At 42.6% G+C, this 19,269-nt stretch overlaps 1 protein-coding gene across 2 annotated transcripts in view; it reads left to right on the plus strand.

Annotated features, from left to right (window-relative positions):
* Positions 1-6,484: 6,484 nt before the first annotated feature.
* The window catches only part of LOC128700450 (uncharacterized), a 116,007-nt gene continuing 103,222 nt past the window's right edge, over positions 6,485-19,269 (plus strand). The window contains exon 1 of one of the 2 annotated variants that reach the window (XM_070080065.1): positions 6,485-9,643. In XM_070080065.1, the coding sequence (XP_069936166.1) occupies positions 6,993-9,643 (2,651 nt within the window). In that variant the 5' untranslated portion in view covers positions 6,485-6,992. The remainder of the gene's footprint in view (positions 9,644-19,269) is intronic. The other variant, XM_070080064.1, reaches the window with a different exon arrangement.

Genomic DNA, 19,269 nt, shown 5'->3' on the forward strand with positions numbered 1-19,269 from the left:
AGGGGTCTGTTGGTAATCCCCCTTATGTATGCTGGGAGGCAGTTGACACTTATTGTATGGTCTCTTAACGTGCTAGTGACACCCCTGCTTTTCATTGGGGGGATGTTGCATCGTCTGCCAAGTCTTTTGCTTACGTAGTGAGTGATTTTCGTGTGCAAGTTCGGTACTAGTCCCTCTAGGATTTTCCAGGTGTATATAATCATGTATCTCTCCCACCTGTGTTCCAGGGAATACAGTTTTAGGAACCTCAAGCGCTCCCAGTAATTGAGGTGTTTTATCTCCGTTATGCACACCGTGAAGGTTCTCTGTACATTTTCTAGGTCAGCAATTTCACCTGCCTTGAAAGGTGGTGTTAGTGTGCAGCAATATTCCAGCCTAGATAGAACAAGTGACCTGAAGAGTGTCATCATGGGCTTGGCCTCCCTAGTTTTGAAGGTTCTCATTATCCATCCTGTCATTTTTCTAGCAGATGCGATTGATACAATGTTATGGTCCTTGAAGGTGAGATCCTCCGACATGATCACTCCCAGGTCTTTGATGTTGGTGTTTCGCTCTATTTTGTGGCCAGAATTTGTTTTGTAATCTGATGAAGATTTAATTTCCTCGTGTTTACCATATCTGAGTAATTGAAATTTCTCATCGTTGAACTTCGTATTGTTTTCTGTAGCCCACTGAAAGATTTGGTTGATGTCCACCTGGAGCCTTGCAGTGTCTGCAATGGAAGACACTGTCATGCAGATTCGGGTGTCATCTGCAAAGGAAGACACGGTGCTCTGGCTGACATACTTATCTATGTCGGATATGAGGATGAGGAACAAGATGGGAGCGAGTACTGTGCCTTGTGGAACAGAGCTTTTCACTGTAGCTGCCTCGGACTTTACTCTGTTGACGACTACTCTCTGTGTTCTGTTAGTGAGGAAATTATAGATCCATCGACCGTCTTTTCCTGTTATTCCTTTAGCACGCATTTTGTGCGCTATTACGCCATGGTCACACTTGTCGAAGGCTTTTGCAAAGTCTGTATATATTACATCTGCATTCTTTTTGTCTTCTAGTGCATTTAGGACCTTGTCGTAGTGATCCAATAGTTGAGACAGACAGGAGCGACCTGTTCTAAACCCATGTTGCCCTGGGTTGTGTAACTGATGGGTTTCTAGATGGGTTGTGATCTTCCTTCTTAGGACCCTTTCAAAGATTTTTATGATATGGGATGTTAGTGCTATCGGTCTGTAGTTCTTTGCTGATGCTTTACTGCCCCCTTTGTGGAGTGGGGCTATGTCTGTTGTTTTTAGTAACTGTGGGACGACCCCCGTGTCCATGCTCCCTCTCCATAGGATGGAAAAGGCTCGTGATAGGGGCTTCTTGCAGTTCTTGATGAACACGGAAGGAAGGTTCAACAAATAAACTCTTGACCTTGCAGGAATCACTGTCAACTAGGACGTTATCACCATCTGGAACATTAGGAACAACAACAGACACTCTAGTGAGAGCACTAGCTGCAACAGAGATGTCTGTCTGCAGACGGCATGTGACATCAACAGGAGATGGGATTACTAGTTTCAAATAATCGTTTTCCGACAAGGCGTCCCCTGTGGAGAAACTACTACTTGGACTAGCAGACATTGCAGGGATAGGCAGAGCACTCAAAGCAGTCTGAGCGTCCTCGGTCACTTGAGGCAATACACTATCTTGCATATCTGAAGGTGTAGGTGGAACACAGATGTGAGTGACAGAGTTACCAGTGCGTGACCGCTTGGGTACGCTACTGGAGAATGCATTGGCTTGTAAGGACTTAATCCGTACATCATACTCTGCAGCAGTATGACAGATTTCTGATCCAAGCTGGTAACCCCAGAATGGAACGATCAAGTCGATAATTTGGGCATGCCATTGGTACGGGTCGAGCACAATGCGTAAGTCTCGCATGGAAGCAAATTCCAGTAGAAGGTCACCACGGAAAGTAATCTGGTAGACAACAAGAAAAGCAGCAGTAAAGTCTCTTCCTTGGATAGTAAAGGTGAGCAAAGTCTGCCCTCGGACTCACAGAAGAGAACCAGCTACTCCACTAAGGGAGGTTACAGTAGTTGGTTCAACGAGGAGGACACGTCGTAACTGCTTCTCTTTAAACAAGCTAGACCTAATGATATTAACTTGTGCACCAGAGTCCATGAACACATGAACAGGCCCATTATGGACAGATGCTTGTACTAAAGGACCAATCATTTCATTAGGAGTTATATGCAAACAGAAAGGTGGGTTGTCATCGGAGAAGGCATTTTCTACTTCATCCCCAAATTCCTCTACGTCAAAGACGTGTGAAGCAGCATCAACAGCAGGGTTGTCATTCTCAAGGCTGGCTAAGGCTTCATAGGAATTTTGGACTGGGATGGTGTACTCGTTAACACCTACTACTGTCACGACTGGACGAGTAGACTTGGGTGCTCGGATTCCCCCGAATTGGAAGAATGAGCCTGGTTCTGGTTAGTTTGTGAACCATGACATCTGTTTCCTCCCTTGGCTCTGCAGTTGGAATGGCCACTGAAAGATCTAGAGTACTGCAGGTTGTAGAGAGCATTGCACTCAGATGTGTCATGTCCATGAATTCTATGATAAGTATAGTAGGGAAGATCTGACTGGTGCTCATCATCAGTACGATGCTTCTTAGGGTGACTATCATGACAATTGGCCACGGTAACCACAATTGTAGCAAGTTCTTTGACTGTGGGTACTGTACATACTACGGGTGCTACGGGAATGATGGCTCTTAACACTAGCTTTGGATGATGGACGTGAGTGATTAAGGTTGGGAGTTTTGGTAGTAGCACAAACTAGAGGAGGTACAGGAGTAGACAAAGTGGTTGGTGTAGACTTACGATAAGGGAAGGTTCCCTCGGGACACAAATATCGTACATGGATTAGAGCTGCAAGCGGTCCCATAGTAGCATCTAGCGGACTTGAATTGTACACATACATAGATGTCGGTGGCATTAGTTGTTTAATAACTCTGAATGCGGCTAATTTGGCAAACCCATCAAGGGCTGGTTTATCGTTATCTTTAAGGTACTTGGAATTTTGACCTGCTTTAACGAATGAGGACACTAGGTTATTAAGACGAAGAGCAAACTCATCTAATGACTCTTCTGGTCTCGGAGCTGTGCAAACTAATTCTTTGAGAACGACAAACGGATTGGTTTCTTGCACCGGTTCGAGATAGTTGCAAATTAACTGTTCATAATCTTACCACCTGGTTAGATCTTGAAAGTCCTTCATACAAATTAAGTTAAATACATGTGAGGCTGCTGGAGAACGGGCTAGACTCTCCTTTCCGATACTGATTAAACAACTCTCAGATGGAAGACCATCAACTGAAGCATCAGCTCTGGCTCGAACAGTGGTAAACCAACCTTCTAGGTTGTCTGGATTACCTTTGAACAATGGCATAGCGTCATACGGATCACGACAGAAATTACGCAGGCTAGAAGTCTGAGTATGTCTATCGTTTGATAAGGAGTTACTCGAATTCTGGGCTGACGCATTAGTGGTTGTACTAGCAGCATGTGCTGAGGCATCGCTTGAGAAAACTTGAGACATGTTTGCAAAATGTAAAACAAGAATTTAGAGAAACAAAGGAAAACATAACTGAGGAACACACAACACAGTGAACTTAAATGGGAAAAAAAATGGTTAACGATTCTGCATAAGTAATTAAAAATTGACAGGTCACACAGTAAGCAAAGAACTCACAGTCACAGAGAAAATGCTTATCTGAACAAACAACACTTTGAAAATCAAGAGAACTTGTACTTTACTCAAATCTAATTTGCTCAACTTTTACTTTAAATTGAATAAATGGCACAGTGAGTTGTCTTTACTTTCAATGCAATAAGGAAACACACAATAAAATGATAAAATGGACTCAATAAAGCTTGTGCAAAATAAAACAAACTGGGACACAATTCACTGGAATAAAATAAAATGGCTCAGAAAGAATAAAATATTATGCACAGAACAGAGCATATGAAACTGCACTGAAATAAACTGTAGCAATATTGCAAATGACAATTGCTAATTAAAAAGTACTGCACAACACTGCATAAAATTTCTGCAAGAAAAACTTTAATGGCAACACAATATTTGCACACGAATTATTGCAAAATGAGTCAATGTGCAATATTAAAAATTATTACACACACAAGAAAAGAAATATATCAAGGAATGAACTGGGGGAACACTTTGACTCTTAACTGCACTCAAGCAACACTTACAAGCAAAAGAACAATTTACTCTAAAAGAAGAACTTAAAAATTGCACTAAGAGTGAATTTGTTCAATGAAACACGAAAAATAATAGGTGTTAAAACACAGAACAAAAAAATTTGAACACTTACAGTGATGCAGAACACAACACATCAACATAAACACAATACTAGAATTTTCATGCAATGAAACTTGATGTGTGAAAACTTTGATGAGAGAATAATTATCTTGCTTGCACAAAACAATGGCACTATTGTCTGTGGAAATAAGACAAATTAGACACTGACTAAATGAAAAGGATATGAACACAAGAATGTTCAACACACAGGAACAAAACAAGAATACACAAATGCTGGGATGAAAGAAATATATATAACTGAGACAACACTGAGTTGTGATGCAGAATATAACTAAATAAATTACTGAAATACTTCACTAGAATACTGAGAACACTAGGTGATTGTGAAGTGGAAACACAAGTTCTATACTGCTCATATGTTGCATACACAACAAGGAAAAACACTGAGTACTTACTTTAAGTGTATAAAAAGACACACAACACAACAGACATAAGATAATGCACGAAAATTAACACTGAATTAAGGAGATTATCAAATTATTGCAATCAGTATATAATAAACACTGAGTCTGAACAAGAGTCACTGAATGTCACTAAGAAAATCACTGGAACACAAAAGAAATGTCTCAACACTCGCAAATGTCTCTATGAAAAATATTATCGCTGTAACGACTTGGTGAAGAATAAGGTTGATGGTAGTGGAGAGTAGAGGAGACTGGTTGCTGACTACGATCACTGACCTCTCCACACTCGAAGAATTTGTGCTTAAATCGATGATAGACTTCACACAGGAGGCTTTTAACGGTGGCGCCACTGTCGAAGACACACTCTAGCTCTTGACCCCCTACGTTGTCCTTAAAATATGGTGCTATAACCCCTAGTAGTTTACCAAACACAGTGGTAGTGGTTGAGTTTGTGGGTAAACAGGGCTAAGGTGTCTGAGGCCTCGTGGTGAGTTAGTGGGGTTAGCAGGGCTAAGACCGAGACCGCGTGGTGAGACACACGTGGTCGTGGGCCTATGGGTTGAACGGCGTTAAGCCTCACTGATGACACCCACACTGGCACAAAGATATTCTAAGCCGGCTGGCTTAAAATACACCCACGAAATACAACAACACCACAGGGATGAAAAAGAGCACTCAGAATGGCTTGGAGATTGAATCACAAGCGATAAAGACTACTCACTTGGCTTACTTGAGTACTGGGGCAAGACACCTGGGTTAGTTGCTAGCTGGCTTATCTTAACCCTTCACACAGAATAGCTTGATACTTCTCACAATGAGAACAGCAGGGGTGGAAGCTGGCTTGGCAAGCAAAGGAACTGGATGGAGTAGACTAGGCTGGACTGGACTCCCTCACCACAGACTGGAAGCTGGCTTATTTTGCAAACTCGGGTCAACCCCTCGGGAGTGATGCAAATAAGCAGATAACACTAATACAAAGAGACTGACCCGTGAATAATGTAGTAGCTGGTAGAAACTTGAGAGAGTAGCTGACTTGAGGTAGCAGGCTTGGCTAGGTCGGCCTACTGGCGACACGAAATGGCCGTCTTGCTGGTCGAAAGAAATCTCCGTGCATCGGCGTAATTATCAATTTTACGCCCACACCGCTGCCACCATTTATCGTAGGGGTTCTTAAATGGAGATATCGAGGGTTGAAGGTAGACACACTTGTTGGATGGTAACGATATATTGTCAGACTGTGATGATGGGAGGTGGAGCCCAGCCTTCTGCCTTGTCCTAGCCTATGTCAAACACCGACTGAGAGAGTGGCAGAGGTACGAATGTACATATGTGCATCCCGTGATGTCACACAAACAGTCACAGGCCTAGGGATCTCCTATCTAAAGCACATGGATGATACTAATATGTTATACAACACAGGGATCAGCAACTATGCTGACATGAGTTGCGTATGCTACCAACCGAGCCAATGGATACCACATTTCAGCCTTTCTTTTGCAGTTTCACTCATGTTTCATTGTGTCAGTTGTTTTACAGTTTACAGTCTGTTGAATAATTATTCATGTTTCACATTGTTCCATGTAATATTACACGTGTTTCAGTGTGTCACTTTTAATATTAAACATGTTTCAGTTAGTTGTATGTAATATTTAACAAGTTTCAATTATGCCACTTACAATTTTATGTATATTTGAATAATGTCTTATATTTTCAGCTGGTGTGTGTCCTTTACAAAATTTTTAGGAGCGTCTTCAGCAGGAGGACTTTTAACTGCATTGCCTGCAGAAGCTTCAAGTGCATAGTAAGCAGCATTATCTACGTGAGTATCAGAAGCAACGTTAGTAGCATCGTCTGCAGCATTATCTACGTGAGTATCAGAAGCAACGTTAGTAGCATCGTCTGCAGCATTAGCTGCAGAAATATAAGAAGCACTTTCAGCAGAATTATCTCGGCGAGTATCAGTAGATCCACTAGCAGAATTATTAATAGAAGTATCAGGAGATCCACTAGCAGAATTATTAATAGAAGTATCAGGAGATCCACTAGCAGAATTATCAATAGAAGTATCAGGAGATCCACTAGCAGAATTATCAATAGAAGTATCAGAAGATCCACTAGCAGAATTATCAATAGAAGTATCAGGAGATCCGGCACATTATTTATTTCATCACAAGATCTCCCATCTAATGTGCCATGGCTTTAATATCAAAGGAGGAAAATAATGGATTCAGAATTATTAAAGCTTTAAATCAGAGTGGCAGGCGGGTTTTGCATATTATATTTCGCTGGGGGACACCGAATAAAGCTGATCATATAAGGCTGGATGAATACTTGAAAAACTTAAATAAAACATCGTCAGCTAACTATTTAAATCTCAAAAGTAGTCAACGAAAGTTTAACAGAACACAAAAGAAATTGATTGAGAACAGTTCAGATGGAAGAGGGTTTGATGTGCCAATGCTCTGTACAAGTATTAAACTGGCTTGTGAGAACGTGGCACCTTTGAATGATCCAAAATGGAACGATGAGAGCACAGAAATGGAGTTCTACATTACTTCTGTTAAGAACATGAGGAACGATGCTCTTCATAGTAAACTTGCTGTTCCTGATGATGATTATTTTAATACTGTAAGTAAGCTTAGGAAGCTGTTAACTGAGTGTCTAAAGACATCTGGAGTGCGTTATGGGAAGAAAAAGAATGATGTGGAAAAGGAGATCAAGCAGATGAAGGATGATCTGGACTATATCATGAATGAGATTCTCGGAATTGAGGACATTATAAAGTACTGCAGTGATGATATTAAACAAATAATCATAGATGATTGTTGTAATAAACTGAAGGACATCGTCCCAAAAATCACTTATGTCAGCCCAGTGTCTTTCATCATCGAAAACTTTAAATTTGAAGTAGATAAAATTTTTGTCAATATTGAGGTTAAACGTGGAAAACGTAGAGGTGATGGAGAACAAATACATTATCAAGATCTTCTCATACTTGCCCAGACCACATCTGTGTCATCATCTCTGAGTTCTGCTACACAACAACAGAGTCCCTCGGGAAGACCTCGGATACTCTTACTTGAAGGTCTGGCAGGGAGCGGCAAGACCACTCTATCGACGCTGGTAATAAAGGAATGGATAGACGGTGGTCAAGGTCACATCAGAGGCTTAGATAATTACGAGCTCCTGCTGTGGGTACAGTGCAGAGACACTACTATGATCTCCTACCAGGATCTCCTAGACCGACTTTTAGCAGATGTTTCAGCAAAATTCAGAAATTTTTTGCCTACATTAATGAAGCTTTGTAAGATCCTGATAGTAATTGACGGTCTGGATGAATTTAATGACAACTCTAGAAGATTAGTTACAAGTCTTATGCAAGAATTCCGAAACTCTACTTATACTACATTTTTGTGCACCTCAAGACCTGAAAAAGTAGAAATGTTTACGTTGACTATTCCCGAAGACTATGAAGTGATAAATGCTGAACTTCTAGGCATAACCAGAGAACATATGCCAGAGTTTGTACGTCGGACACACCAGGAGATAACTAAAAACAAGAAATGTCACAAAAACGTTGAAGAACTGATAAATAAGGTGATGAAGGTGAGAGGTTTTCAGAAACACTTACGACTGCCAATGAATTTAACATTTTTTGTTTACATCTGGGACCAAGAACCCGATCAGTTAGATGTAATGACCATCACTCAGACAACGCTCTACCATAAAATACATGAACTTTGTCAAAAGAAGTTATTAAAGAGATTGGAAAATTATCTACAGACAAAGACCATGGTTAAAAGTGACCTCGAGTACAGAGTTCAAGATATATTGAGTTTGATATATGTAATATCACTAGAAAGCCTCTCATGTGAACAGATGACCCTAGAAAACGTAACGGTAGAACGACTGATTTCTGCTTGTGAGAAACACTGTTTACCATCCGATGAGATACTTTCTGCGTTCTTTAGTTTGAAGCCAATTTGGACTTGGAATGGTATCGAGGAACGGTATTCTTTACCTCACAAGGGGATCCAAGACTACTTTGGTGCTCTGCATATTGTGATGACACTCAAGCACCAGCTACAGTCACCTGTGCAACCCGTCTCATCTAGCAAGCACTCCACACCACCTGCCAGTATCAGGGGAGTGTTAAAACAGAGCATCAGAGCATCCTGGGTCGACATGACCCTGTACAATAATGTTCTGATGCATGTGGCAGGGTTGTTGTACCTGTTACTTGACCGAGTTCCTGAGGTCATTATTCAGGAAGTTGTCCATCTCCTGTACCAGTCTGGTATGAAGGGTAAGTTGAAAATTGATGCCGTGCAACCAACAACACTGAAGAAAGGTGAGGATGAGTCTTGCATGAGCGACGTGAACGAGGATGCGATGTCTAGCATGGCTAACGAGAACAAGGACTCTTCTAGCACGAGTGATGAGGACGAGTCCTCATTTAGCTTTAACGACGAGGACGACGAGGACGAGGACGACGAGGACGAAAACGAATCTGTAGTGAAGTACAAATGGATCGACCTATTAGAAAACACACGATGCAATTATGACGTAGCTAAGGCAATAGCTCCCTTCATCCACACTCAGGATATATACATTAATGATTATCGTATAGAGTGCTATACAGCTCTTCTACCACATATCAGACCATCAGAGTTACTCATTAGCATCAAGGGTGAGCCTACTTCAGTGCCTGGCTTGCAGCACCTACTGAATATTCTTGCCCGCCCCAATCACCACCGCTGCCTATCACTGGACCTGCACCACCACTACCTTCAGGATAACACAACCATCACTTCTGACGACATCCTACAACTTTTAAAACCTAGGTAAATTTCTGCCATCGTTGATGTTACTGGTGATAACATTGTGTTGACGTTGGGGGTTAGTGTTCCTGATGTCGATGTTGCAAATATTAATGTTAATTTTCACTCTATTGATGCTGTTGGTGTTTATGTTCTTGGTGATATTGATATTGATGCTTTTGATTTTTAGGTTTGTGTTGACAATGTTGGTGTTGTTTTCTGTTGAGAGTGTTGGTGTTGATACTTTTGTTGTTGATGTTGACAGAGTTGGAGTTCATGTTCACGTTGTTGATATTAAAGTTATTGATGTTAGAGTTGTTAGTGTTGATGTTTGTGACATGCTATGAGTATGTTACATTTTATTTGGTGTATGTCGCACACCTTTATAGCCATTCCCTCCCGACCAGCAAAACCAGGTGCTAAGGCACATTCATCACCTTCAAAACTACCATTAGAAAACATCTTATCTCCCTGATACACCCCGTCAACTAACTACACGAATACCACCTGGTGGTTCACACTTACACTCACTCACCCATTTGACCATAAACAGAAATATTAATCTCAATCTTAAAATAATGAATCCTATGATACTCCAATACTGAAACTATATACTGTGCCAAAACAAAAGCATTCACATTGCTAAACTCACAAACTAGTATTTAGTCACTTAGCCATAATACCAACTTACCTCATAATTTGTAATATTTTAAAATAAAGAATTAAACTAAGTCTGCCCGAAATGCCTAGCCATGCTAGGCGTTCTAGTGGTACACTCTGTAATCATTATTTAACTACATGTAAACCACACAACAACCAAATTCTGTAAATTCAACATTGTAATCTTTATAGAGAATAAACTTTGAATTTGAATTTGAATTTGAAGGGTATAAGGAGTAGGGGCTCCCTCGTTACACTTACACCTTGAATCAACCAGTGAAGCCACACGGAACACTCGTGACTTAACCTTGGCAGACTTGCCTCCAAGCTTGGTCAAAGACGGTTCTCACCGTGTTTCTTGTTTCGTTGCCTTACTGTACATATCCTCTATATATACTGTATATACATTGCTTGCTGTTTGGTGAAGAAAATATAAGTCTTTACTCTCGCTACTGCCTTTTGTTTGTTCCTAGTTTCTACCTTGTTATCGTGCTACAACCAGTTGTGCAAGCCACTGGACTATACCTGTGTTTGTAATATGGGGGCCTGTCTGTGATTCTGAGTCTCTGTATTGTCTCAACAAACCTGTCTATAATATTGCAAACCTGCTAAATCGTTGTGTGCTACTGCTTCGTGTAGTGTTGAACGTATAGCAAATTAACATGTTATAGTGCAGCTGGGTTATGCCACCGACACATGTTAGGAGGCATGACTCACGAAATCATAATGACATGATTGCAAACAAACCATACCACGGGCGGGGATAGAACCCGCGATCAGAGTCTCAAAACTCCAGACCGTCACGTTAGCCACTGGACCAGCTGGTCCAGTGGCTAACGCGACGGTCTGGAGTTTTGAGACTCTCTGATCGCGGGTTCTATCCCCACCCGTGGTATGGCATGTTAGGAGGTTGGTGACTGAATGTACCCAACAAAACCTGTCCAGACTATTGCTCGTTTTGTTGGTATAGAGGATCAACGAACTCTCACTTCTGCACAGCTTTGTGAGTGTATATGCAACAAATTAAGGTTCGGCTCGTGTAACACGGCGTTCCAACCTGAGAGTGTAGCTGCTATGGGAACTATTAATCGCGGATCCTCGCTTCAGTACTTTCAAAATAGGGGAGGACAAACTCCGGAGCAACAGGCAAATATCCACCTTGGGAAAACAGGTGGTGAATTGGGGGGTTGTCTTCGGAGGAGTCATCTTCGTTAATATTTGAGTTGGCTAAACTCAATCTTAAGCATACTAGAGAGCAACGCGCCTTTGATAAGGAGGAATTTGATAGGAGAGGAGACAGTTTCGCCGTACTATGGATGACAATTTAAGTGTTCAGAAATCTGTGTTGCTGGTACCTCGGTTTTCTGAGTCTGAGCCTGAGTAATTATTTGAGTCTTTCGAAAATCAGACTTGAGCTTTGTGATGGACAATCGAACATTGGGCAGCACTGGTTCATGCAGCATTATACAGCAAAGTGCAGGAATTTACAGTTGGTTTAAGTGATAAACATTTCGCTAATTACAACGTTATGAAAGCAGGTTCAGAATTTACTGTATGTACTCAGTTGGGTCCGTCCCGTGTGGACTTGTTCGTGGACAGTCAAAAACGGTCACTAAATGGTACAAGTTCACCAGTATCGTGAATTTCATTGGGCTAGTGCAAATGATTCAAATTGACAATCTTCTTGAGTTAGTGGGACCGAATATTAGGGTGTTTTTAGAAAACCGTTCAGTAGCAACTGTTTTGGAGGTGGTTAGACTTGCTGATACATCAGAGGCCAACCACTCCTTTCCGAGCGGTCTTTTAACATTTCTTCCAAGCAGCCTGATATGGACAGAGATCATCATGGACAGACGTCTGAAATTCATCCAATGGTGGAAACGAGAGTTGAAAAACGACGCCTTACTCTTGCCATAAGCCTGGTTATATCAAGGCCACTTACCCAGAGATAAGTAAACCACTACACCAGTACCATTGGGAAAAAATAACTATGCTTCCTACTGAAACAAATCAGCTGAAATAAGATACCAGACCCTCTCTCAGAGGTACCAACCAGACCCTCTCTCAGAGGTACCAACCAGACCCTCTCTCAGAGGTACCAACCAGACCCTCTCTCAGAGGTACCAACCAGACCCTCTCTCAGAGGTACCAACCAGACCCTCTCTCAGAGGTACCAACCAGACCCTCTCTCAGAGGCACCAACCAGACCCTCTCTCAGAGGCACCAACCAGACCCTCTCTCAGAGGTACCAACCAGACCCTCGCTCAGAGGTACCAACCAGACCCTCTCTCAGAGGCACCAACCAGACCCTCTCTCAGAGGTACCAACCAGACCCTCTCTCAGAGGTACCAACCAGACCCTCTCTCAGAGGCACCAACCAGACCCTCTCTCAGAGGTACCAACCAGACCCTCTCTCAGAGGCACCAACCAGACCCTCTCTCAGAGGTACCAACCAGACCCTCTCTCAGAGGCACCAACCAGACCCCTCTCTCAGACCCACCAACCAGAGCCTTCTCTCAGACACACCAACCAGACCCCTCTCTCAGAGGCACCAACCAGACCCCTCTCTCAGAGGCACCAACCAGACCCCTCTCTCAGAGGCACCAACCAGACCCCTCTCTCAGACCCACCAACCAGAGCCTTCTCTCAGACACACCAACCAGACCCCTCTCTCAGAGGCACCAACCAGACCCCTCTCTAAGACACACCAACCAGACCCCTCTCTCAGAGGCACCAACCAGACCCCTCTCTCAGACCCACCAACCAGAGCCTTCTCTCAGACACACCAACCAGACCCCTCTCTCAGAGGCACCAACCAGACCCCTCTCTAAGACACACCAACCAGACCCCTCTCTCAGAGGCACCAACCAGACCCCTCTCTCAGACCCACCAACCAGAGCCTTCTCTCAGACACACCAACCAGACCCCTCTCTCAGAGGCACCAACCAGACCCCTCTCTAAGACACACCAACCAGACCCCTCTCTCAGAGGCACCAACCAGATCCCTCTCTCAGACCCACCAACCAGAGCCTTCTCTCAGACACACCAACCAGACACCTCTCTCAGACACACCAACCAGACACCTCTCTCAGACCCACCAACCAGAGCCTTCTCTCAGACACACCAACCAGACACCTCTCTCAGACACACCAACCAGACATCTCTCTCAGACACACCAACCAGACACCTCTCTCAGACACACCAACCAGACCCTCTCTAAGACACACCAATCAGACCCCTCTCTCAGGCACACCAACCAGATCCCTCTCTCAGACCCACCAACCAGAGCCTTCTCTCAGACACACCAACCAGACACCTCTCTCAGACACACCAACCAGACATCTCTCTCAGACACACCAACCAGACACCTCTCTCAGACACACCAACCAGACATCTCTCTCAGACACACCAACCAGACACCTCTCTCAGACACACCAACCAGACACCTCTCTCAGACACACCAACCAGACATCTCTCTCAGACACACCAACCAGACATCTCTCTCAGACACACCAACCAGACACCTCTCTCAGACACACCAACCAGACATCTCTCTCAGACACACCAACCAGACACCTCTCTCAGACACACCAACCAGACACCTCTCTCAGACACACCAACCAGACATCTCTCTCAGACACACCAACCAGACACCTCTCTCAGACACACCAACCAGACATCTCTCTCAGACACACCAACCAGACACCTCTGTCAGACACAACAACCAGACACCTCTGTCAGACACACCAACCAGACACCTCTGTCAGACACACCAACCAGACACCTCTCTCAGACACACCAACCAGACATCTCTCTCAGACACACCAACCAGACACCTCTCTCAGACACACCAACCAGACACCTCTCTCAGACACACCAACCAGAGCCTTCTCTCAGACACACCAACCAGACACCTCTCTCAGACACACCAACCAGGCATCTCTCTCAGACACACCAACCAGACACCTCTCTCAGACACACCAACCAGACACCTCTCTCAGAAACACCAACCAGACACCTCTCTAAGACACACCAAGCAGACCCCACTCTCTAGACACCAACCAGTCTCTGATCACATAGTGATCTCTCCAAACAATATACCCAGTGTCACCTACATGCTTACAACTCTAACTCCATCCACCTATTCATAATGACCAACCGATATCCAACAACTTGGATGAAGAACACCTGTGAGGGAAAAGTTCAATAGATAGGAGTAGCAATATAGTAACGATAGTTTCATTGCCGGCTACTAGTTAAGGTAGGGCAAGTCACGCTCCCGTTTTTCCCCCCTTTTCTCCCCCACCCCTAAAGTGATAGTTTGATTGCCGGTTGCTTGTTAACGTATGGTCAGTCTAGCTCCCGCTATCCCTTCCCCTCCCTCTTCCACCCCCCCCCCTCGAAAGGTGACATGTGGGGCTCTGGTCAAACAGTAAATCACTCGACTCATAGCTCCCAACACTACTGTAAGTACATGCCTGCCTTGTATTCTAGTGGATTTATTGGTTAAAAGCTTCGCTTTTGACCAATAATAAACTTAGTCCTTTCAGTCTTGCTCTGGGTTGACTGTTGTAATAATCACCACGTCTTTTGAATATTGTACACTACCATGGAGAGTGATTATTTAAGCAGTGGGTAACCTGTCTATCTTTCCAGCTTGGATGTCAGAGAGGGTCACCTGGCAATCAACAAGCAGAACAGGAGAAGGACTAACGTCCAGAGACTTCTCCATTTTGTATTGAAGTACCTGTGCACCTGTATGAAATTGCAGGACATAACCCCACATCATTGCAGCGGTAAAGAACCTGCTTTCCTGTCATCGGGATATTATACTCACGGCAATAATCTGTGAAGATCTAGCCAGTGGTGGTCACCAACACCTGCGACCCCCCCCCCCATCATCAGCAACGGCTACGATTTCAACAACAGTGTCACCAACACCAGACACCCACGTTTTATATACATTTAAATTAGCGTTGAATTCAGTTATCATTTATATTTTTCATTTTTCATTTTCTTTAATGTAGGATTAATATTTCATATTTAAGTGTTTTACATTTTATATTTTCTATATAATAAAGTGTTTATGTTTGTCTGTTATTATTTCTTTTTCTATTCACTAATTTTCCTGAGGAGGAGCCAGCCTGAGTAATACTGACTGAAGTTGTTACAGGGCTGAGTAAGCCTTCACAAGTGGCGACCTTGCCAGGATCAACTCTACTGAATCAAGATTCAACTCCATCTCGAATCTACCATTGGAACTTCAACGCCGCATACCACAGACGGTTACCACCAGCCATGAGTAATCATTCTCTATGGTAGGACTACGGTACAGGTATTTAAAAGATTTGGTGATTGTAATAGTCTCAATTTATTGTAAGTCAAGTCAGGCAGGATATAATAGTTAATTCTGCCACTTTTTCTTGTGAGCTTGAAACTCTTTGGAGGATTAGACTCTAGGGACCCGAGATTTTCCAGTGACAACTTGTTTCATTGAGCTCTTCATTTTATCAAGGGAACTGTCATAGGACACTCTTGATTTGTTGGTGAGAAGATTGGATGGTCAAGGGACCCCATTCCACTTACTGTTTGCTCGGAGCCGGCATAGAACCCTTCGTTTTCGTTAACACATATTGTTTAATTGAAGCAGGGATCGAGCCCTCTGGTTTATTTATAGTTTGAGCGGAGCAGGAATTGAACCCTCCGTTTTCTTTAATACCCATTTCATTTCCCCTGATAGTTTAAGTTATTCTTGCAAGTATGGATGAATACCAGTTTGGGATGAATGCTGGAAGTAAGTTAGGAATAACAGGGAAAAATTTAGAATCTTTCATTAGTGCTAAGATCCAGGAAAGACTTGAAAGAGAGAGAATTGAGAGAGAAGAAAGACAGTTAGAAAGGGAAAGAGAAGAAGAAAAAAAGAGAATAGAAAGGGAAGAGAATAAGGAGAGAGAGAGAATCGAAAGAGAAGAGAAAAAGGAGAAAGAGAACCTTGAAAGACAGGAGAAAAAGGAGAGAGAGAGAATTGAGAGAGAAATCCGAGAAAGACAGTTAGAAAGAGAGCGAGAAGACCAAAAAGAGCATGATAGACTTGATCGTGAGGAAAGAGCTAGGAAACGTGAGGAACAAGCTAAGATACGTGAGGAACAGGTTAAATTAAGAGAACTTGAGGAAAGAGAAAAGGATCGCGAGCTCGAAAAATCTCGCCTTGAATTAGAGAATAAAAAGTTAACTTTTACACAACAACAATTAGAGGAAGGAGTAATGGAACAACGTGCAGTGCACATATTCCAACACCTAATTTACCTCCCTTCACAGAGGGGGAAGACATAACTTCATACATTATCAGGTTTGAAAATACCGCTACCCTCTGTGAATGGCCTGCTGACACCTGGGCTACCAGGTTAGGAATGTTATTTTCTGGTACAGCTTTGAATATCTATGCAACTTTGTCACAGGATATCATATGTAATTATAACCTACTAAAGAAGGCAATCCTTAAAGCATATCAAAAAACCACTAATTCTTACAGGAAAGATTTCAGGTATGCCACCTTACAGCCTGGCCAGAACTTTCAACAGTTACAAGTAACACTCTTTCGTTTGTTCGACTATTGGATAGAGAGTTCAGGAATTGATCACAGTTATGAATCTCTTCGAGACTTCATGGTTGCTGACCAGTTCTTGACAGCTCTTCCTCACCAGTTACGAACATTCATTAGAGAACGTAACCTGATTAAAGCTGAGGAAGTTGCTGAGGCTGCTGACCTGTATGCTGAGGCTTACAATTCCTATAAAGACCTAAAGGGATCGAACCCTAAGGGCAAGGGTTCATCAGACCTTAAGAAATCAAAGCCTCTAGTGGAAAGTAAAGTGACTTCTTTTATTCCTGTTTGTCATTTGTGTGGTGTTAAGGGACATGAACGTCCAGACTGTCCTTCTAAGAAGGTCCAAAAAGTTGGAAGATGTTTTAAAGACTGTAATGACCAAGCACCCTTCTGTTCAGGAACAGTTAATGGACTTAATGTATCTACCATTTTACGAGACACTGGATGCACATGTATAGTCATTTCTGATAAGCTGTTCCCTAACCTTAAAGAAACTCATTCCTCTGCTATACTTTCAGACTACTTGGGCCTTACGGACACTTTTCCTATCATCCGTTGTTACATTAGGTCTAAATGGTTCACAGGTTGGTCTGAAGCCGTACTAGCTCCCATCACTTCTTGCTCCGTACTAATAGGTAATGTAAAAGGTGCCATTCTTCCTTCTGAGGTTGACCTTTCATCACCAAAGGTGGACATAAGTGTTTCAGATCCTCTTCCTGTGGAGTCAGAGAAGCCCCTCGAAAGTTCAGATGAGACAATGTCTCGTGAGATTCATGTGGGATTAAAAACCAGTGATGCTACTCTCGAAAGCAAGGAAGTAGGATCACAAGTTCACTTGTTAGATGAAAGTGAAGATATCACCTCCGATACCATAAATGTCTTGACTAGGGCTCAGACCAAAGCCCAGGCTTCTCCTACTGTCCATCCTTTGATTTTCCCTGACTTTAAGCCTTTAGATATATCGAAGGACTCCTTTGTCAATTTACAACGTAATTGCCCTTCTCTTCATAATTGCCATAATGCCGCTAAACAAAATCAAGTGATCCAAAGGAAAAACTTTTCATATAAATTTGAATATATAAAAGGTATCTTGTACAAGTCAGTATTCAAATTAAATTCAGATGAGATTGACTATTCCATCTTAGTTGTTCCAAGTCAATGCAGAGAGACTGTTCTTAAAATGGCTCATGACCTGCCAGTGACCGGACATTTCTCGCATCGTAAAACCTTAAATAAAATTAGGGAAACCTATTTTTGGCCTAAAATGTCCTCAGATGTCACTACCTATTGTAGATCGTGTAAAGTTTGCCAACTGTCATCCTCCCGAGGTACCAGGCGAGTACCTATGGTCAAAATGCCTATCTTTACTGTACCGTTTGAAAGAGTAGCTATTGACATCGTTGGTCCTTTATCTCCATTTTCATCTGGGGGACATAGATATATATTAACATTAGTTGATTATGCTTCGAGTTTCCCTGAAGCCGTTCCCTTAAAGACCATAACTACTACAGAGGTGGCTGAAGCTCTTTTGTCCATCTTCTCCAGAGTGGGCATCCCTAGAGAAATTTTGTCTGACCGTGGGACACAATTCACATCTGACTTAATGCAACATCTATACCAACTTCTGGGAGTGAAGCCTCTCTTCACCACACCCTATCATCCCAGCTGTAATGGGAGGATTGAGCGCCCGCATTCGATTCTCAAGTCCATTTTAAGGAAACTGTGCTCCCTTAAACCTAAGGAGTGGCATCGTTACCTACCCTGTGCTTTGTTTGCCATGAGGGAAGTTCTCAGTGACTCTTTGGGGTTTTCACCTTTTGAACTTCTCTATGGTAGACAGGCCAGAGGTCCACTGTCCATCCTTCATGACTTATGGACTAATGAGGAGGTAAATGCTGAGGTTCAGTCTTCTTACCAGTTTCTCCTTGACCTTAGATCCAAACTTGAGGAGACTTCTGACATAATTTCGAAACACCTAAGCTTGTCAATGGACCAGTACAAAACCTATTTTGATTCCAAAAGTCAGAGGAGAAGTTTTAAAGTAGGAGATGAAGTTCTTGTACTTTTGCCTATTAAGTCAAATAAATTATTAGTAGCATGGAAAGGTCCATATAAAGTATTAAAAATTTGTGGGAAAGTTGACTACCTCATAGAAGTCAAGGGGAAACCTAAGCTTTATCATATCAACATCCTTAAGAAATATTACCGAAGAAATTCGGTTAACTGCCTTAAAACCTTTGACTTAGTTTTTCCACACGAACTTGATAAGACAACTGAAGAATGTAAAGTGTGCATAATTGACACCTCTAACTTAGACTATGATGAAGAACTACATGACTTGGTGACTCTTGACCACTCGGACGCAACCAACATTAATATTAAC

Source organism: Cherax quadricarinatus, unplaced genomic scaffold (genome assembly GCF_038502225.1).
Source record: "Cherax quadricarinatus isolate ZL_2023a unplaced genomic scaffold, ASM3850222v1 Contig126, whole genome shotgun sequence".
Lineage (NCBI taxonomy): Eukaryota > Metazoa > Arthropoda > Malacostraca > Decapoda > Parastacidae > Cherax > Cherax quadricarinatus.